At 37.9% G+C, this 21,975-nt stretch overlaps 1 protein-coding gene across 3 annotated transcripts in view; it reads left to right on the top strand.

Annotated features, from left to right (window-relative positions):
* The window catches only part of abcc8 (ATP-binding cassette, sub-family C (CFTR/MRP), member 8), an 84,176-nt gene that overhangs the window by 16,759 nt on the left and 45,442 nt on the right, over window positions 1-21,975 (top strand). For all 3 annotated transcript variants that reach the window (XM_059334961.1, XM_059334962.1, XM_059334960.1), the window contains exons 7-13: window positions 3,186-3,374; window positions 6,575-6,739; window positions 6,837-6,992; window positions 12,959-13,093; window positions 15,968-16,130; window positions 18,192-18,232; window positions 20,133-20,278. In XM_059334961.1, the coding sequence (XP_059190944.1) occupies window positions 3,186-3,374; window positions 6,575-6,739; window positions 6,837-6,992; window positions 12,959-13,093; window positions 15,968-16,130; window positions 18,192-18,232; window positions 20,133-20,278 (995 nt within the window). The remainder of the gene's footprint in view (window positions 1-3,185; window positions 3,375-6,574; window positions 6,740-6,836; window positions 6,993-12,958; window positions 13,094-15,967; window positions 16,131-18,191; window positions 18,233-20,132; window positions 20,279-21,975) is intronic.

Here is a 21,975-nt window from a genome sequence, read left to right as displayed (position 1 = left end):
TAAATAATTGCGGATGTGTCAGGCTCTGGTGCAGATGGCAACAGAAAGCAACAGAAGATAATCTGTATGTTGGAAAGAAAATGTGGAATAGGTGAGTGATAAAAATGGGCTGTTACTCTTCTGACTTTTAGTTTTTTCAGAAGTGAAATGTTGAACAATTTTGTGCAGAAATATTAAAGCAAATGTCTACATGTGGAGCGTTCCTATGTTATTTGAGGCAAACCAGATTACGACATCAGAGAAAACTACTGCCTCTTTCTAAATGTGGTGATTACCATTAAGGGATCAACTTGGATCTCCCACTCACAGATACAAATAAAGATTTATGTAAGAGCTTAGTGTGCAGCTCCTTATGGCCTCACTTCACTTTATTTTGAGCCCGTTTGTTAGTTTCTTGATAAATCCTGTGTTTATGAAGTTGAACTGCTGTCGGTCAGTCTGACATGTGCATGAAGTGATCTGGGAATCTTACAGTGTTTTTTTCCACCAAACAGCTGTACTCATAAAAACACTGATCTCTGTCCAGTGATGACTCAGCCCAGGCTGAACTGGGACCATTAAACTATAATCAGACGTCACAGAATGATTACACAAAAATATAAACACTGAAATCTTAAACTGCCTTTAAACATGCACACATGTTTGAGCTTATTCTTTATATCTCGGTCTTATTAGGCTTGCTTTTATTTACCTTCCACTTTATACATTTAGTACGACTTTGTTAAACATTTTTGTCAGAGAGATGTTGATTTGACCCGAAGCAAAAAATTTTAGCCTGCAGATTTGGCGTTGTGATTGTGTTTTGTGTCACTGGAAACTATGAGGTGTTTTAAATAGTTTTGTCCTCTTTTGTCCTTGTAAAGGTGACCTAATGCGTGTCAAATTTGATAAAAAATTGTGATAGAATTTCAGTCTCGGGAGTACCTTTGGCTCTCATCCATTGCATACTGGTATACTTGAGTGACTCTTAGTTGGTATAGGAAGTGGGTGAATGGATGCTGCAATACAACAAAACAACAAAAATTTGGTGGTTTGATAAAATGGAGTGAAATCCAAGTCGCTTTGAAAAAAATGATGCAACATAACACAATCCAAATAGCCTAAAAAGTTGTGTGTCCTTAGAAGCTATCATGCATACACACATCCATTAAGAAAGTGTTGTTGAATATGTAAAACGCTGCTTTGGTAGAGAATTAAAAAGACAAATGAAACCACTCTGTCTTTTTCCACACTGCTCTCGTCTCAAGATTCTTCCAGTCTTTTTTTATAATTCAATTCAATTATTCAATTATTTTTTCAAAATAATTCATTTATAATATTATTATCTTTTCATTTTTACAACATACAAACGAACATCAAGCAAACCAGACAGGATGGAGGTCATAAAAAAAATACAATAATAATAGTAAATAAATAAATTAAATTAAATACTAAAATTGTATTTGTTCAACAGGGGTACCATAGTCCTGTCTCCAAGGAAACATAGTCTTGGTGACCTGGGAAGTTCACAATTTAATGATCTGCCCATATAATCTATAACTTTTTCCCACAAGGAGAGGATCTTAGAACATTTCCATAATGCATGGATAAATGTGCCCCTTTTCTGCCCCACACTTCCAACATAGATCATTATTAATTAAACCCATTCTGTTAAGTCTTGATGGATATTTATGAATTATTTTATACTGAATAAATTTGCCTCTGGCTTCTCTTATATATTCTTCAGTGTTGGAAAGAATCCCTTAAGATTCTTCCAGTCTTAATAATTCGATCCAAACTGGGGATGTTTCTGCATCTCCTTCTTCCCTCTCTCCCTCTTTTTGCTCCTTTCTCTAAGTCTCACTTTTGGAGCACGTGTCAGGGGTCGGAGGTGAAGGGCCTCCTGCACAGGGTCATTGTTTTCCAGTGTTTGGAAGGTCACAGAGATTCGTCACTGCTGCATGTGCGTCCGGTGTGAACACAACCCCACTTCCTTCGAGCAGGAGCGCGGGATGAGAGAGACTGAGAGATCCCAGTGGAGAGGTGGGGGATGGGGCATTCAGAGGAGAGCCCGGAGGCGGCGGGTCATTCCCATTCTACTGTGAACGAGGCGACATCCCGACCCCTGCGGGGGTGAAAGCACTGTGCTTCATGGGAAGCTAGTTTCACTCTGTGTGTGTGAGAATGAACCCTCCTTCCTTCACCATTGAACCTTAGGTAGAACAAATGGATATGTGTGTGTGTGTGTGTGTGTGTTTGTTTGTGTGTGTGTGTGTGTGTGTGACGCGTATGAAGGCCGAGGTTCAACATGAGCTCAAATGGAAAGATAGAGCCACGTGATAAGTCACATCTCTTCTCACAGTTCTGTGAATGACTCAGTCATGCTCACACACACACAGTGAAGATGTTCTGGGAGTGTTTACTGCACTGTGACGGTCCAGATGTTTTCCTCTCATCATTGCTAACTCTGAACCAAGCTGGGTTGTTTGAGAATTAAATACATTTTTCAAGGCAGACTGGACTTAATTTATCTTGATTTGTCACATCTAGAGTATTTTAACTCCCAAAAGTGATTTTTAATGACTCTTCTGTCATTTGAAGCTATTTGAAAACCCTCAGCCTGTTTCCACTTGCTGTTTAATCGTCCTCTGCATCACTTTCATGGTTTTGCAGCATCATCAGTTATAGAGCAGTTTAACATGACCGACTGAGCTTCACTGTGAAACACGGCATTAATCACCGCATCCCATGATGCAGCAGCAGCAAGCCCCGAACTTGACCTCATTTAGCAGGTTTCTGTTGCAGTGGTGCAGTGAGTTAATGGTGCCAATTCAGCTTTTATGTTCAAGTGAAGACTCTCTCTTGCTCTGTTAGCAGGCTGCATTGTCTAACCTAGTTTCTTTTCTTTTGTTGTGCTGCCAGTAAAGCTCTGCAGAGAAATGGCTGGTGCAAAGAAAGAACCAACCAATTTACTCTGAGCTTCAACAGCATCCATCTTTATTACACTACTGGAACAATGTGAATGTGTGACTGATAAATATTTACAATTTATATTTTCAGAATACAAATCCTTTTCAAGTAGAAAGTTGTTACTGATTCGCTGTATGACATTCAGTCTCCAAATGTGCTCTATTTTTCCTTGACATTTTCGCTCAGCCTGCTGATATATTTCTGCCTCTGTCCCCTTTCTTTTCATCTTCTCTCAGAAGCCTGAGGGTACAGCACCCCAGGGCCCAAAGTGGATCTGGCAGGCCTTGAGGAAAGCATTCGGCAGACCTCTCATCCTCAGCATCACATTCCGCTTCCTGGCTGACCTCCTGGGCTTTGCCGGCCCTCTCTGCATCTCCGGCATCGTCCACCACATCAGCAAGGACAACCGGGCCATCGCGCAGCCGGTTCGTTGTCAGCCATATATGCACACAGTAGTGAAGCATAATAATAATAATAATAATAATAATAATAATAATAATAATAATACATTTTATTTGGAGGCGCCTTTCTTGGCACTCAAGGACACCGTACAAAATGATAGAAAAGAAACAGCAATAAAATACAATAAAATACACAGAATTAATAACAATACAATACAATACAATAGATATATTGGACAGGGTAAAAGTCATCAAAGGGAATAAGCAGTTTTAAACAGATGTGTTTTGAGTTGTGAGCATAACATAACACAGGGGATAATAAAGCTCATTGGCTGATTAATCTTTTACTTGCTTATTTTAAATGGTCACAGCATTTTTTCTTCTTAAAATGTATCCAAATGATCTTAGCATGCTGTAGTTATTGCTTGTATTTAACAGGATGCACAAAAAACAAAACAAAGAGCAAGAAAAACAAACAAACAAACAAATTAAGTGCTGCTGAATCACTTTCATTAACTTCTTAGCGCAAATTCTACACAATGACAGGTGAATGGCACTCTATGAACTTCCTTTCTGGTCAGGGTCAGGATCATATTTAACAGGGTGAGCCAGAAATGGCTGCCATATCTCAGAGAATTTATTAAGATTGTCCATCATGCCATATCGAACTCTCTCCATATGTAAAATAACCAGCCCATTTAACCAAGTCTTAAACTGAGGTGCAGTATCTGACTTCCATTGCTAGTGATTTGTGACGACATCCGTAATGCACCGAAATCCCTGAAGAAGACAGTGGGAAATTATTTGATGGAACTGGTTTTTATGTGTAGAAATATGGAACAACCCTGTCTCATCTTTGTTAAATCCCTGGTTAAATCTTGTAAGTTTCTCCAAAATCTGGTAGTCAAACATTATGTTGTTTTATTTGCACAGACATCACTGCCTTTGACAGCTTCAGTCTTTTTCCTCATTAATGCTTCCCGACAGTCTGTATTAAAGTTACAATCTCAAAGATCTCAGTTTAGTTCTCTTTGGCAGCAACTCTGGCGATAAGTACTAAGTGCAAGTGTGGTTTGGGATCTCAGTTTCAATTTAACTTGTTTTCAAAGTTTCATAATCAGTGGTCATTGCCTTTTTTTCTTAGTTTGTTTGGACAGAGGGACTACACAGAGGTGTAGTGGTTAGCACTCTTGCCTCAAAGCAAGAGTGTCGTCATCTCCCTGTGCCAGCGTGGGTTCTCTCCGGGTACTCTGGCTTCCTCCCACATCCAACATGCACTTAGGTTTAATTGGTGACTCTAAATTGCCCGTAGATGTGAATGACAGTATGATTGTCTGTCTCTATGTGTCAGCCCTGTGATAGTCCTATAGACCTGTCCAGGGCATAGACTGTATATAAATAATGGACATAGTCCATAATGTTTTGACATAATGGTTTGTCGCCCGTTGGAAGCCTCGAGTTCAGCGTTACTCTCGTCGCCATCTTGCGTCGCCATCTTGTTTCCGTTACGCAGAGCAGACCATATCTGGACTGTGGAGGAGGAGAGGGATCTGATCACTGACTACAGCCTCTCTACACTGGCAACCCGACTGAGAGAAGCCGCTGCTAATTCATGTTAGCATTAATTGGAGCATTAACTGGGATGTTAGTTTGGCTAGCAAAAAAACAAAAACAAAATGTATCTTTCTTACCTCAGAAAACTGAGCAGTGACTCCTTGGAGTGTCTGTTAGTCCAACCAAACGCTGAACAAGACGTTTCTTTATCTTCTATTTTCTTCTAAAAGGGGCCATTATTAGAACTATTGACATCAAATTGTCTTGAAGATGATTTTTCACTAGCGACTGAGACCATATTGTTGTCCTGAAAAAAATTTCTGAGGTAATAAATCAAGTGAGAAGTTTTCAAATTTTGCAGTGAATTGAATGGGCAGATTTTTTTTGCAGCCAAACTTAGCGCCCCCTGCTGGAATTTTCGGTAGATTGCAGGCTTAAGGCACTTCCTGGTTTGCCTCCATGCTCAGACACAGAGATTGCCGCCTGGTCCAGGGTGAACCCCGCCTCTCGCCGAATGTCTGCTGACCTGAGTGCTGATAAGCGGTTAAGATGTGAATGAAAGTTTTGACAGAGTAACCTTTTTCTTGCTAGCAGAGAATAACACTTTTGTGCTACAGCAGGAACCATGCAGACATAACCATCGAAGTCTAGACATGGGTTGGTACAGTTTGTCTGGGTAAAAGAAAACTCAATATGTAGATGTCAGAATTAAAAAGAGAGTTGAGACGAGGATACCAATACAGTGGAGCTTCAGCTTCAGCAGACATGCCACATGGCCCCCCTTCTGCCTCTCAAAGGTCACTTTTGCAGATTGATGAGACGTTTATGATGCCGCTTCTCTCCAGTGCACCTGCCCCAATGGTGTACTAATTTAATACTCCTCAAATATTTATGAGACTTATTGCTGGCAGAGCTGTCTCGCTTTCTTAAATTCCACACAGGGCAAAGTGCCATATGAGACAGCCACTCAGGCATTCTTCAGTACCAATAACTCTTAAATTATTTGTTTGAAAGCCACATCCACACCTGTGATATTCAGAAGTTAATGGATAAATAGACTCACCAACAAAGTAAATGCTCTTTACAGGGTATCATTTTAGATCAAAGAATGAAAATAGGCCTGTTTGTGAAACTGTGACAGTTTGAGTCAATGAGGCTGCAGCAGGATAGTGTTTTTTTAGGGAGGGAGGGTCAGAAATGTGTTCTTGGCAGGGGGATGGCAAAGATAAATTAGTATGCGTGGATGTGGAGTTGAGGCACATTTCTAATCAATAATTTGTAATCTCTCCCGAGTGATTGATCTCTGCCCAAAGCAGAATTAATTAATCTTTAAGGGAGAAACACTATCCGTCTCATGCCACATTCTTAGTTAGTTTCCAGCTCACACTCCTCATATCTGCTGTGTATTACACTCTGAGGGCTCCACTTCACTCCAGCTGGATTGAGTTTCACACCCAATTTTGTAGCCTGCTGTGAAATTGAAATAAGACATTTTAAATGGATACAGTTCCCCTCAACTTTTGAAGTGGTGCACAGAAAACATTTCAGTAGAAATTCATAAGAGACAGAGTGAATTCCAATTCTGCACAGTGTGAGTGACCTTGCCGACGTCCCCGCCTGACTAACAATGAATAACTGGTGGATATCTCTCCCTACCTGTCTGCTTCCAGATGAGTTTGCTGGGGATCTATTTTATTTCCTCCAAGGAGTTTCTGGAGAATGCGTATGTGCTCGCTGTGCTGCTTTTCTTTGCCCTGCTCCTTCAGAGGACCTTCCTCCAGGCCTCCTATTATGTGGCCATTGAGACCGGCATCAACCTGCGCGGGGCCATTCAGGTACAGAACATGTAACATGTGACTTTATGCCAGAGCATTTTTATTTTGGTTCTACTGTTTGTCCACAAGGGTCTAAACGTGATTGTCGTCTCCCCAGACTAAAATCTACAACAAGATCATGCGTCTCTGCACCTCCAACATGTCGATGGGCGAGTTAACGGTTGCTCAGATCTGCAACTTGGTCGCCATAGATACCAACCAGCTGATGTGGTTCTTCTTTCTCTGTCCTAACCTGTGGGCCATGCCAGTGCAGGTATGAAACATGGTTGTCTATCTCCGAAGGTATTCATTTGTTATCTCTGTAAGCACAGCAGCCATGACTTGTGCAGCGAGGAGACGAATGTGACTGATCCACGAAAATGATAGCGCTAGGCTAATTCACCGGCATTAGCATCCTTTTTCAGACTCCGGTAAACCCGAGGCATGGTTAAAATGCTACATGGTTTGAAAGATAAGAAGTTAGACTCTGCCAAAAGCCGGTCGATGTGGGATTCAGTGACGCTAGCTATTAGCACAGTACAGCCCTGTATTATGTTAAGCTCCCAGCAACTTTGCTAGCTAGCTTAGCGTGCTAATTTTATGTCATTAACATACGTTTGTTGGACGTTCAGCACTAGTAGTGATAAGAATATTAGTTGACAGGAGCCATAACTGTTAAATCCGGTTTGGGTTGTCTCATAGTTAGCTCATGTTTGCTAGCTAGCAGCTTACCTTGGAGCAGACATATCAGTGTTTGTTGATCTTGGAGATATTAAGTTGGGAGTGGCGTCTTCCACACTGTTTAATCCACAGCCAGCAATGCTCCTCTTTTTGAGTTTTGGAAAAGGGAAAAAAAAATCATCCTTCTGCTAAACTGTGAGGGTACCTGGTGTCAGATTTACAAATCCCATATATCCACCATTTCATCTTGTTGCTCAGAGCTCAAAGCTTGTCAGACCTTCTTCTCTTAGTAATGATTGGACGAGGAGCGGGGAGGAGTTTTGCAAATGGTCAATTACCTTTTCCAGTAGGCACATGTCAGCTTTGTGCATAGGGTCCGCAGCTAAGTCATAACCCCTTAATGCACAGCTGCAATAAATATATATACATATATATTAGGAATGAAACAGAAATAAGGGGATTCTTACGTTGTCATATGTGGATAAGAACAAACATTTTGCCATAACAAAAGCAGACATAATTTGTGACTTAGCTTGACTTAGCTTGCTAGCAAGTGGGGAAAGGTATTTTAAAAATTCGAGCCAACAATGTGCATGCTATGTGCAAACTCAGGGTGTAAATTGAGCAACTAGTTTATAATAAATATATAGCAATAAAGCACTCAATTAACACACTCAATCAAGCTTCATGTCACAGGGTGTTAACAAGTTAAAAAGTGCATACTTTGCTTTGGACTTCTCTGCTGGTTACCTGAAATATCACAAAAAATATAAAATGTATATTCACTCTAACATTATAATCAAAAGTTACATAAAATCATTCAGTCCTAGGCAGTAGTGTGAGCTGCACATGTGATAGGAGAAAGCACCATTCATGCAGAGAATTGTAATTTTACGTCCTATATAATGAGATACGTTTTGCACATGTGATGGAACACTGCTCTTGAATGCAGAGCATGGTTAAATATCAATTAAATGGGCATACATTTAACATGCCATAAGTATTGCTTTGTAAGTGCATATTCCCACCAAATAGCTTCACTATTAAAAGGTATGATTTTAAAATTGAGCAAAATTCCCCATATTTCCAAGCTTAACTTCCTTATGGAACTTTTTTTTTTTTTTTAACCAAAATTGACCTACCTTTTGCAACCATAGGTACTATGCATTGTGCAATATTTTTGTGTTATTTTTTTGCCATAGATGCTTGTCTAATATTGCATTACTCTTTCACTGTATTGCATATTATTGCACTATTTATTTTGTGTTAAGCACTTAAAAGGTGTTCATTGCATGTCTATACACTCGTTGTTGTGTGCTGTGTTTTAGTACATGCTATCTTTATTATACAATACTGTACATTGTCCTCTCTCATCAGGCTCACAGTATAGGGTAATGCTCACCTTACAATCATGTGTGAAATAACAAATTGTACACAGAGATGTGAAAGCTGAGAGAGGAGCGTCAGGTGTTATAGCCCCTGTGGGAGTTCCAACAGAGTCCCCACTAATGTGCAGTGGTTTGCAAATATGTGTCCTTCATGCTTTGCCATGCTGGCCTAAAGTGGATTGTGTAATTCATGGCACACAGTACTGTATGTTGTTATTCATATAGTATTTAGTCCTCAGGAGAAACTAGAGTTGAAACATCCTGGTGAATCATGAAAACACTATTTTAGCAATCCCTGGAGGCTGGTTTTTTGTCAAGGAAATCTCTGAAGCCTGCAGGATATATAGCTTTGTCTATGAAACTGCAGTTTATTTTGTTTTGTTTTTTATTATTTCTCTCTATTCCATACACTCTATTTAATATGTCTCTTGTCATATTTACCTGATCTTTCTTTCTTCCCTCTGGCTTCTATTGTTTCATGTTTATCAAACATAAAATATTTTTTCCTGAAATAGAAAAATGTTATACCAATATACCTGCTGCTGTTGCTGGATATTGTTCATTTATTTACACTCCATGCCAGTGGAGGTGCATGGACATCAAAGGTTTGGGAAAGCAAAAAAAAAAAAAAATCTTGAAAGAACAAGGATGGCTTTTAAATACTGATTGACTGCAAAACTTTAAAGCACACAGTTGTTTAAAGACGGATGGAAACACAATAAGCCACATGCTTTTTTTAGCACTTGTGCAATGGTTTTATAGAAATGTGTTTTTGCAGGAAGCAAAACAGTGTTCTAATACTTTATGAAAGGACTATCACACTGATTTTCACCTGATATTTTCTTCTGGCTCATTAGTGCCCATGTTGGCATCACATACTGTGATTAAAGAAAAGTGTCCTCTTATCTCTTTATATTAGGAGGCAGTGCACAATACAATGCAAAATACATAAAAAATGTACATGCAGGATTCAGTATTAGCATACACAAAGGCTTTACAACTGACCTCATTAAATGCTGACATTTAAGTTTGCTTGATGTACTGTCTCTATGGTAACCTTCGTCTTGTTGTTTTTGAAGACAGTTCAAAGGCATAAATCATAAAATGTATGGTTGATATAAAGATGGACATCACATGCATCATCTTCTGAACGTATGTTTGAAATGCTATGCTGTGGTTTCATACAGCAGCCTGCTTATTCCTGTTCCCTGTGCTCTTTTATTATTTCCTAGAAAAAAAATTTTTTATGGTGCTTTCTTGTCTGGCCAAATCAAACCATCAGCAAAAATATAAGAATGTTAGATTTATAATAAAGAGGAACAGACTGTGTTACATTGTTCAGTAGCAGAATAAGCTCATCTGCTGCTGATGGTTCCTCTGAGGTCTGAGCTGCATTAATATTCTCCCTCTGTACCCACCTGTCTGCCACAAACTCTGAATGAATCCATTGTAATAATATTTACCGCCTCTGGCCCTGATGGGCTTTTGAAGTTCTGCAGTGATCTCAGATGTGCCAGTCGTTCTCTATGACTTTTTAATACCAGGAACCTGGAACCAAGCAGCTAAATGTAATTCAGCCATCATTCATTTTATCATTTACTGCTCTTTCCTTTGCTGCATGGTGGTGCTGCAGCATTTTTTTGCACATTGTTTTTTTATACAGCAACAGCAGTATTTCTATTATAATTGAGTGTGTATGAGCGTGTGCATGTATGTGTAGTGTTTTTTTGATGGTTCACGGAATTTTTGTTGTACCATTTGTGCAATGACAATAAAGGATAATCAGTCAAGGATAATGAATGAATGAATTAATATTATTTTCCTAGTCGAAATGATTGCTCTGAAAATAGGTCAATCATGTATTAAATGCTTAGTAGCCTTGAGCTGCCAGCTAATTTAGCTCATGTAAACAAAACACATCACTCTATTGCTGAAATTTATCATTATTTCTCCGGTTTCCCAATTTCCCTGTCATGTTTAAACTTAATGAGCATCTAAATAAACATCTGCTGGTAAGCAGGAAATAAACGGCCCAGAGCTGCTTTTATGTTAAAATAATCACTAATTATAGAAACTTATCATATTGCATTATTCCATCCAGATTTGTTTGCCTATTCTGTTTTTCTCTAAATGCCTGCAAAACTAATGACTCAGCCTCAGCTGTACTTTGCATTTAGTCCTAAGTAGAAAAATTATTGCATGCTAACATTATAAACTAAGATGGTTTACATAAACGTATCTGTTAAATATTAGCAAAAATAGCCTAAAAACAGCTTCCAGCATGGCAGACTCTTTAACTGCCTTCCAAATTGCATAATTTTTCTTTTTACTTTTGTAGCATACGTACTGCAGCTGCCCTTAGACAGTACTTACAGCTGCATGCAGCCGGACATACTACTTCGTCATAACATGGCACCTCAAACTTTGACCCTCAAGCTGGCCTGCATACTGCAAAATGCAACTGGATACAATAGGACATCCTGGTATTTTTGGCATACTGTGTATTGTAGCGATCATCAACTGGTGGCCCGTGGGCCACATATGGCCTGCCAAAGCTTCCTGCCGGGCCTAATGAATTGAGAGAATGTGAGGAGGAAAATAAATTTGTTCTGATATTTAGCATATTTACAATGACGTTTCCCTAATCACAGTTTTTAACTATCACTCCTCAGTGAACTGCCTCCATGGCAGAAGTCTGAGTGCAATTTCTAGTTTATAAGTGTCTAGTCTAGTTATCATTATAGATTTCCCATGTTTATTAGGAGTCTGTTGACACTGATGGGCAAATAAAAGTAGTATGAATTTATTAAGAAAGCGATAGGCTAACTAGGCATAAGTACATTATTCTTCCTTTATTTGAAAGTCCGGCACCCACAGTGTCTGCTTAGAAAAAGTCTGGCCCTTGACAAATGTAGTTGATGACACCTGATGTATTGGGACAAACTTTTTCTAGCACATTAAATAGTATGGTAGTCAAATCAAAGAAAAGCGAGTACAAAGAAAAGTGTGAGTACTCAAAAAATACAAGCTTGTGTCATGTATTATTGGGACATCAGAGAGAGAAGAGAGGAGGGGCTGGTCTAAGGCAGGCCTCAGCCAGCCCTAACTATAAGCTTTGTCAAAGAGGAAAGTTTTAAGATGACTCTTAAATAAAGAGAGGGTGTCTGCCTCACTGGGAGATGACTGGTAGTGTAGGTATTGCAACGCAATGGGTCTTTTATATAGGCTGTTAGATGGAAAGAACCTCCCAAAATCTGCATTCTGATGAATTAGAGGGATTGATGGCACCGTATGTTACTGTATGTATCGTTTACAACAGCACACACTGCAATCAGGCACCATTCATGTGAGAAGCTGACAGAAACTGTGTGGGGTTGGTGGCACCATAACTGTACAATAAATGCATAGTTAGGTAAGACTAATACTAAAGGAGGCAGCCACTATAAAAAAAAGTGTTCTATCCACCACCCACCTCGTCCCCAGTGACACATTACCCTGTGACAGATGAAGGGGACGGTGTGTGAGTGTGAAATTGCACATCTATCTCCATCTGGTTCGTTGCGTCTTGGGGATTTCTGAATCCGGCTTTAGTTCAGTGTAAAGCCAGAGACGGCAGGTCGGCTGGAAAGGAGCCAAGGACAGGTGCAGACAGGACTCATGTCTGTTGTTAACCGAGAGAGAGAGAGAGAGAGAGAGAGGGAGAGAGAGAGAGAGACTGTGTGTGCAGGATGAAAAAAGCTTTCCATACATATTTCAGTTTGATCATTCTTAATTCATTGTTCAATCTAGTGACTGATGTTGGAGTCGAGAGTACTGTATTTAAAAAGCTTGTAGAAATGTGCTGCATTACATGTCCCTTCATTTGTTAGCATGAATGTCAGTATGTCAGTATGATAAATAATGATGTCCCCTCAAGTGCTGTTGTCATTCTCTCAACATGTGCTTTACAGGTAACACATAAGGGTTTTAAGCTGTATGTCACATGCATGACACGTTGTATGTGTGCTAATGTCCTTATTATGCTCAAGGTCACTGTGTCTCAGAAAGCGGTACGGTTTCTGTAAGGTCAGCGGGGAGCGTTGTGTAACTGCACACGTCTCTTTGGAAATCTTCTTTTCCTCATTTTTTCATATATTGTCTTTCTTTTTTTCTCTGTATCTTCCACTGTCAGATTATTGTGGGAGTGATCCTGCTCTACTACCTCTTGGGAATCAGTGCCTTGATTGGAGCGACCGTCATCGCTGTGTTAGCTCCTGTTCAATACTTTGTGGCCACCAAGCTGTCCCAAACACAAAAGAGCACCCTGGTGAGTATTTTTTTACACTGCAAAAAAAGAAAAGTTGGGTGAACTCAAAATTTCAAGGCAATAAACTTCGATAAAATTTTAAGTTGGACAATTGAACTAAATATTTTAAGTTTTGTTTTTGAGTTTGCTCAACTCTGAATTCAGATTTTTGTCAACTCAACTGTAAGTTATAATAACTTTTAATCCTTACTTCTGCTAACTTCTGCAATGTGCTGAATTGGCACGATTGTAACACCTCTATAAAATGTCAGCTAATGTTGCGACCACAATTTTGAGTTAGCATTGATACGCTAATGGCTACTCTTGTAGCTGTAACAAGCAGCGCCACTAGCATCAGTTAGCTGCTAGCATCAGTTAGCCGTTAGCTTTTGCTAATGACCGAATTTCACCACTTTCCCGCATTTCACAACAAAGAAATACGAGTAAGCAGAACTATTGTCCCTTGTTGTGAACCCCAACTTAAAGATATTAGTAAGAACAACTCACAAACTTGTTTTTGAGCAGACAACTGGCTTGCTTTGTTGTGCTAACTTACATTATTGCCCTAAATATCAATAATTTATATTTCCAAATTTTACCAACTTAAATCACTGTTTTAGGCCAAAAAATACAAGTTGGCTTTTTTGCAGTGTAGGCCGTTCGACAGAGATGCAGATCTTTTTGTGACTATTTTGATCTTTTTTTAGCCATACTAGTCGCTGTGGATGTCAAAGACTGGTGGTAGGACAGGTTGTTATTGCTTGGTTTAACACGTTAGTCCAGACTGAAATATCTCAACAACTATAGGATGGTTTGCCATGAATTGTCCAGAAGAAAATGAAGCTTGTTGACTTTGGTAACCTCTTTACTTATGGGGTAGACGGCCCAGACCCAGGGGTCTAAGGGCTCAGGGGCCCCCTAAGCCAAAACCTCTATATCAGGGTTGTGCAGTCAATTTTCCAAAGGGGCTACATGAGATACTGTGAAGGTTGCTAAGGGGCCGAACCAAAACTCTGAACTTAAATCTGTTCAATGTTAATTTCATTACTTTATAAAATGCAGTAATTTGTCTGGTTTTGAGCTGCTACTGGTAAGAATACATGCTATGATAAGACTATAAGACTATGTTAATGTGAAGTCAAATATATCAGGAAATAAATAGTAAAAACTCATCATTCATCATTATCTTACTTTTAAACATACATTCAAACAAAAACACTATAGAGCATGTGTGTTTTGCAGTAAACCGCATATGCATGCATGCCCATACGTAAGTCACCTTCAAAATAAAAGCACTGCGGTGGTATTGATTTCTAATTTCCCGGTAACCTCACGTGTGCTGGACAGGGACCGCCAACGGGGCCCCCAGGCTGCCTGATGACCAGGTCTGCTCTATATGAAGTCACTGTTATTAACTTGTCACACAGTCAAAGGCTTTAGACAGTCTTGTCAATAAAAGAGTCTCCAGAGTCTTACTGAGAAAGGGACGGAATAGCCAAAACATTCCCTTTGAAGATGTCACAAGAAATAAACCATCATACATACAGTTTAATTGAGTTTTTCCCCTCAGCGTCAGCGTAATGTCCAATGTTTTTAGGCTTTGTTCATGCTAATATAAGGGGTGGTTTATTTCTGGTTTCGAGCAGCATATGTATTTATTGAGCTGTTGGTTTTAATGGAGTGTTCCTGCACAGTAAATCTTGTTGAGACGCAGGTAAACTTAGTTATTGTGCTGTCTTAATCCTATGACGCCGCATTTGATTTTAAGAAAAATGCTTTTTATGCTTTGATAAAAAATATCATAATGGATCGGCACACATTTTTTGCTTCTAAGAGCCTTTGAGGATGAAATTACTTTGGTGACCCCCTGACTTTTTATCTGGTATGACCACAAGGTTGACATTGTTTGTTCAGAGTGAAATTTCTACTGGATAGAATATAATGCAGTTTGCTGGGTCTTTTTTTTTTTTCTTTTTTTTTACTTTACCCTCTCTTCCATTTGTCCAATAATTTGCAGTGAGTATTCAGATAGATGATGCAGAACTTTGCAAACAGTTTTAGTCAATATTGGCTTGTTCACATCATACCAGGTAATGAAGTGGATGTAATGATGGTGACGTCACATGCTCCTCTCTCTCTCTCAGATACACACACACACACACACACACACACACACACTTTTAACCCTTTATCGGGCAAAGAACTATATTTGGTAACTTCAGGAAATATTTCGAGAAAAAAGTTGCAAATTTACTAGATTAATGTGGCAAATCTACAAGAAAAAAAGTCACAGATTTAAGAGATTTAAAGTGGCAAATCTACGCGAAAAAAGTCGCAGATTTACGAGAAAAAAGTGGGGGGAAAAAGCTATTTTTTCTCCCAGATTCACTACTTAAAATCTCATAAATCTGCACATTTTTTTCTCGTAGATTTGCCTCTTTAATCTGGTAAACTTTTTTCTCAAAATATTATTTTCCTATGTTCTTTTACACATTCTGGCAGTATGTAATATCCTCCAATATTCTCTAGGGTTGAAATTTGGAATTTGCAAGTATTTCAATGAGTGCCCTTTTAAGGGTTAAAGTAGTATTATTTCCTTGAGGAATAATAACAAAATCTTTTCAGTTACAGAAGATATGTTCATATTTCCTCAAGCCTTTCTGCTGCTACATAGCTGCTATCCAGTAAGTCCAGTCAAATGGAACGATACTGTTTGCTCCAGTCCTAGATACTGTGGTGGATGATTTAATACCAGAGAAAAAACTTTGCTTTGATGGTTTAGATTAAACTAAACCCAGGGAGTAGAGGAAATGACGCTCATGGCGCCCTCTGGCTTCACCTCTAATGTGTCGGATTATGTTTTTTTTAATCAAAGTCTCCCTTTTCCGCTTGCAGGAATACTCCAGCGAGCGTCTAAAGAAGACCAATGAGCTGCTGCGGGGCATCAAGCTGCTGAAGCTGTACGCCTGGGAGCACATCTTCTGTGACAGTGTGGAGGAGACGAGGGTCAAAGAGCTCACCAGCCTGCAGGCCTTCGCTCTCTACACATCCATATCCAGTAAGGCGATTTGTGTGTGTGTCCTCTGCACACATTCAACTCTGCTCTCTCACATTTGAGCTCAATGAAAATATGAAATGTCGGTTCCTCAGAAACACAGGAAGGTATAAGGCAGTGGCTGCAGTCAGCTTGGCTCCAGTTCTGTAATAGGCTCCAAAATCAATAACCGCAGATTGAAGAGGAGTGACCCATCATAATTTCTCCATTGACACAAGAGAATAATGGACCAGAATAGTTTTGTGACAGTGATAGAAACCAAGATTTATTCTCCATTAACACAAAGCTGAGATGGTTGTCACTGCAGTAACAACCTTGTTTTTTTCTTGACATCCATTCGTGTTTTTATTGATATTTTATAACAGTGAATTTACTCCATAATTGAGGACAGAGAGTCACAGAAAATACAGGGCAGGAAACAGGACTGAGAAGTGTAGGCACCAACAATGAAAACTTTGTTTTATATTATTTTAGTACATAATTTGTTAAAGTACAAAGAGAAATACATTCTGTTTTGATTTTAGAAATATTGTGGAATATTCGCTGATTTATTTCCTGCATTTAATACCTGTTTATTGCCGTCCTAAGCAGCTCCTGTAGTCATATCAGGAGGTGAAATATACTGTATTGAAGTTTGGAGTGGTTATGAGAATAAGTAAGTTGAGAAACGCAACGTTTAGGTAAGATATGTCAGATAGCCACTACACACAGGAAACCAGCCATTAAACTTTTTAGGCATATTATTTTTATTGGTATTTAACAACAACCAAAAACACAACAAAACAAATTCACAGGCAATCCACTCCAACATCTTCTCTTGGTTCAAAAAAGAGAAAGAGATTTTGAAACAATTAACCCTTTATCAGGCAAAGAACTATATTTGGTAACTTCAGGTAATATTTCGAGAAAAAAGTGGCAAATCTACAAGAAAAAAAGTCGCAGATTTAAGATATTTAAAGTGGCAAATCTGTGTGAAAAAAGTTGCAGATTTACGAGGAAAAAGTGGGAAAAAAGCAACTTTTTTCTCCCAGATTCACCACTTTAAATCTCATAAATCTGCACATTTTTTTCTCGTAGATTTGCCACTTTAATCTCGTAAACTTTTTTCTCAAAATATTATTTTCGTATGTTTTTTTTTTTTTTTTACACATTCTGGCAGTACGTAATATCCTTCAATGTTCTCTAGGGTTAAAATTTGGAATTTGCAAGTATTTCAATGAGTGTCCTATTAAGGGTTAAAGTGGTGAATCTGGGAGAAAAAGGTTACTTTTTTCCCACTTTCTCCTCGTAAATCAGCAACTTTTTTCGCGCAGATTTGCCACTTTAAATCTCTTAAATCTGCTCCTTTTTTTCTTGTAGATTTGCCACTTTAACCTAGTAAATTTGCAACTGTATTCTTGAAATATTACCTGAAGTTACCAAATATAGCTCTTTGCCTGATAAAGGGTTAAACAAATAGACAGTGAACCGTATTCAAACAGGCGATTATTATAACAAATAATGTCCCATTACCATACCATTACATATCATTTAATCTAATTTCCCTGCAGGGTATATTTTATTTCAAAATCTTTCCGCCATCTGACATGACAAGGTGGTGAACATAAACATTTATGAGACGACATGCTAAAAGTGTTTATAAAGTAATCACGTTATTCATTCATTCATTTATTCATTCATTCATTCATTCATTCATGCATGCATTAATTCATTCAGTCATTCATTCATTCATGCATTAATTCATTCATTAATTCATTCATTTATTGAGTCTGTCAAATTGATCTAGAAAGCTTTTAAATTAAGAAACAAAAATTCTGATATTTTTTGCATCCAATACATAACCAAGTTATCAATTTAAATTAAATGCCAAATTCATGAAGTTTTAACAGAATATCTACGAACTGACATGTATAAACTACTGCTTTTTTCGTCAGACTGCATACAAGCAATAAAAAAATCCCAAAACAGACTGCTCCTCTTGATATTATCTTCCACATTGTTTATTTCCACTGGTTAAAGTCCTGACAATTCACATACTCCTGTCTATTTCTTTCCTTCCTTCAGTTTTCATGAATGCAGCTATTCCCATTGCAGCTGTCCTGACGGTGAGTTTAAACTCTAGCTCTATCATCAATTCACATACATGTAAAGCATCTAATATGCTGTTTTTAAGATGGGTTTGCTTACAGTTGAGTTGAATTATAAACAGAGTATTGCCAGTGTCCAGTGGCGGTTCTAGACCAGTTTTACTGAGGGGCCAGTGTTTAATCAGAGGGGCACTGTAAAAAACAGCAAAGATTATATTTAAGCTTTCAAACCCTTTATTTTAGCTTATTTAAAAATCTTATTTAAGTACATTTGGAAGATACAAATACACTGATTGAAACAATGAGACTTACCAACAATAACAACTATTTTTGATCGACTATGACATTTCTCATTTTTGTGCACAATTACTTTTTTTATTTTGAAAGTGCAGTACAGTCAGAATTATCTTTTTTATATATATACACACATGTTTTATTGCACAATTAAACTATAATACAATGTACACATGCTGGGTTCCTTTTGTGTACAATGAGATATTGTTTGAACAAAAAATAGGTAAAAATTGTTCCGTCATTCATCGTTTTAAATTGATCATTTCATTATTAATTTGACACAGGGGCCACAGCAGGGGCCAAGGGCTTCTTCACAGGGGCAGTGGCCCCTGGAGGCCCCTGTGTAGAACCGCCACTGCCAGTGTCCAGTGACATTTCACAGAGACACAGTGGAGTGCTCTCTGACAGCAGCACTCTGTATTTATAGAAGTCCTCCATGGTTGTAGACTTGAGCAGTGACAAATTAGAAAAGTCAGACAGATAGCAAGGAGAGGGACGACATAGACAAATGATTCATCTTTGATTTGATTCTAACCTTAAAGTCTTGATAGGACAGGATATCTCAACTTCAACAGCAAGTTCAGAAAAGACACCCAGGAGAAACTGGTTTGTGTCCCATGTGAAAACAAATTTAAACAACTTTTTTTACATAACTTCCATTTTTTACGTAACTTCTGTGGCTCATGTCACTCTTGTAACTACTTCACTTCCAGCATTTACTTACATTTTTTAACAGTTTAAACTGTATTTATTAACACCTTATCAGGAATTTTTTTGCCCTAAACCTAGGTCAGAGGTTTTGTTGCCTAACTGCAGCTTTTTTAACAAGCATGAACTGTATGTGTATGTATAATGACATGTGTGCTATTTTTAGAGAGCTCTTTTTGACAAACCGTCTATTCCGTCGTTTACTTTGGAGTTCTTGTTGGCAAGTTGATGCTGGCAGTTTCTGTAACATTAACCCTTTATCCGGTAAGGAACTATATATATGGTCACTTCCGCGGACATCCAAAATGGCGTTGCTATGCAGCTCAGTGAGGTCGGAGAACCACGTGACTTCTCTCAGCCAATCAGCAAATATTAGGCTATGTCACAGATAGTGACATCACACCATCGGACCAATCAGCTGCGGCCATGCGCCTTTCTAATTTCCCTCTTGACCGGACGCGCGAAGTACGGCTTTTTTTACACCTCCTGCTCCTGGACCGACATTATATATTATATTATATACGATATATTGTTATATATCACATAAATAACAAATATATACATATATACGTGTTATAAATGTTCGATAAAACATTTAACAACATAAAAATCAATGTTCCTTTAAGTTTATATGTGTCTTTCCTATTTTTTTATACATACACCTACACAGGCGAGGAACCATATATGGTCACTTCATTGATCTTGATTTTCAACATAAAAATGTAATATTTTTAAAAATGTCACACGAGTAAAAAAAGTCTTGTAGTGTCCTGCAATGACACTTTAGGGTTGAAATTGTGAATTTCCAAGTATTTCAATGAGTGCCTGATAAAGGGTTAAGATTACAGGTTTAAGGATCTAAATCCATACTGTTGGGACTAACCTCAGCTGTTCTGCCCTCCCTCTCATCCTGCAGACGTTTGTGGTTCATGTTCACATCTCTGAGGACGCGGATCTGTCCCCAGCTGTGGCCTTTGCCTCTCTGTCCCTCTTTCACATCCTGGTCACCCCCCTCTTCCTGCTCTCCAGCGTGGTGCGCTCCACCGTCAAGGCTCTTGTTAGGTGAGAGACTAAAATCTATTTTTACAGTAGAGTGGAACTTCAGATTTATCGTCTTCATGGAGATTTGAGCATCACTTTAAAAAAAATAAGGGGCTGTGATGTCCTAAATGAACAAAAATGTAATGAAAATTATGTAATGATATTGTTTTCCACTTTAATTGAGTGAAATCATTAGAAGAACTTCACACTGTAAAAAAAGATAAACAATAGCTACTCAATAAAATTTAGGCAACAGATTGTACGCAATATTATTAATTAAATCTAACTATGTTACAAGTTGAGTTAATAACAACTTAACAGGAAGTGCCTGTCAATTAGAAAACAGACTAATTCTATTGTGTTGGATTCATTCAAAATTCTCTTAATTTAGAATTACATACACATAAAGATTATATTTAATGTGATCAGAATAAGTAGATTCCATCTCAGACATTTTTACATTAAAGTTACTTAAACAACTGCCTCAAAATCAAGGATGCATTTATATTTAATAAATTTTATCAAATACATTAAGTAAAATGAAATGACTACAGAATAATTTATTACAGTGTAGTCCTGATCAAATCTAACAAATATTCATTCATTTTTAGAATTTAAACCTTTGTTCACATCATACAACTCTTATTGAAAAACACATAAAATTGGAATTATTTTCTCAACAGTAAATACGAGGGGGAACTTTAATATGTACATATTTTTCACAGTCTGGGTTATGTCAATGGTTTGTAACAAAATTGAGTTTGACATAACATTAAACACTGGTGAGCTTCACAATACAGCAGCAATAACTTTAGAAGAATCCAGAAAAATAACGTATTGTCAAAATGTATTGTCAACAGAATGCACAATTTTATGCTTTTGTGGCCGTGGGATAGAAAATTATGGTTTTAATGGAGACAATGTACTCCTTTAGAGTCTGAATGCATATATGCTTCACAGTTTATTATGGACGTATTATAGGAGCTGAGGTTGAACTTCTAAAAGTTGAAAAGTGTCATATGCATAAACACAGCCGAAATAATCAAAAAAATTAAAAAGACAAAAATATCCCTAGTGAGGCACAAGGTTTGATGAATGGCAAAGAATATCTTTACATAATCTAAAAGTAAAGTATGAAATAGTGGTTTGGAGTGGTGGAATGTAACTAAGTACATTAAGTCAAGTACTGTGCTTAAGTACAATTTTGAGGTACTTGTACTTTACTTGAATATTTCCATTTATGTAACTTTATACTTCTACTCCACTTCATTTTGATGCAAATATTGTACTTTTTACTCAACTACATATAGCTGACAGCTTTAGTTACTTTTCAGGTTGAGATTAAACATGAAAAACATGATGCATTTAAAGTAATTAGACATTTTTTAATTAAACCTCATGTCAGTTTAATAAGTAGTTAAAATTAGCTCTATCTTTACAAATTAAAATGCTGCTTACATAAATGCATCAATACAAATAATCGAATAATATATTTGTCATATATAAAACAATCTGAGTGGGTACATTCTGCATAACGAGCATTTTTACTTTTGATACTTTAAATACATTTTGATGCTGGTTGATTTCTACTTCTACTTAAGTACGTTTTGAACAGGGACCCTTATCTTGTAGTGGAGTAATTCTGTTATGTGGTATTAGTACTTTTACTTAATTAAGGGATCTGAATACTTTTTCCACCACTGATGGTTTGTTTTGGT

This window comes from Centropristis striata, chromosome 6 (assembly GCF_030273125.1).
Source record: "Centropristis striata isolate RG_2023a ecotype Rhode Island chromosome 6, C.striata_1.0, whole genome shotgun sequence".
Taxonomy (NCBI): domain Eukaryota; kingdom Metazoa; phylum Chordata; class Actinopteri; order Perciformes; family Serranidae; genus Centropristis; species Centropristis striata.
The sequence above is the reverse complement of the archived record's forward strand: the minus strand, read 5'-3'. Positions and strand labels throughout refer to the sequence as shown.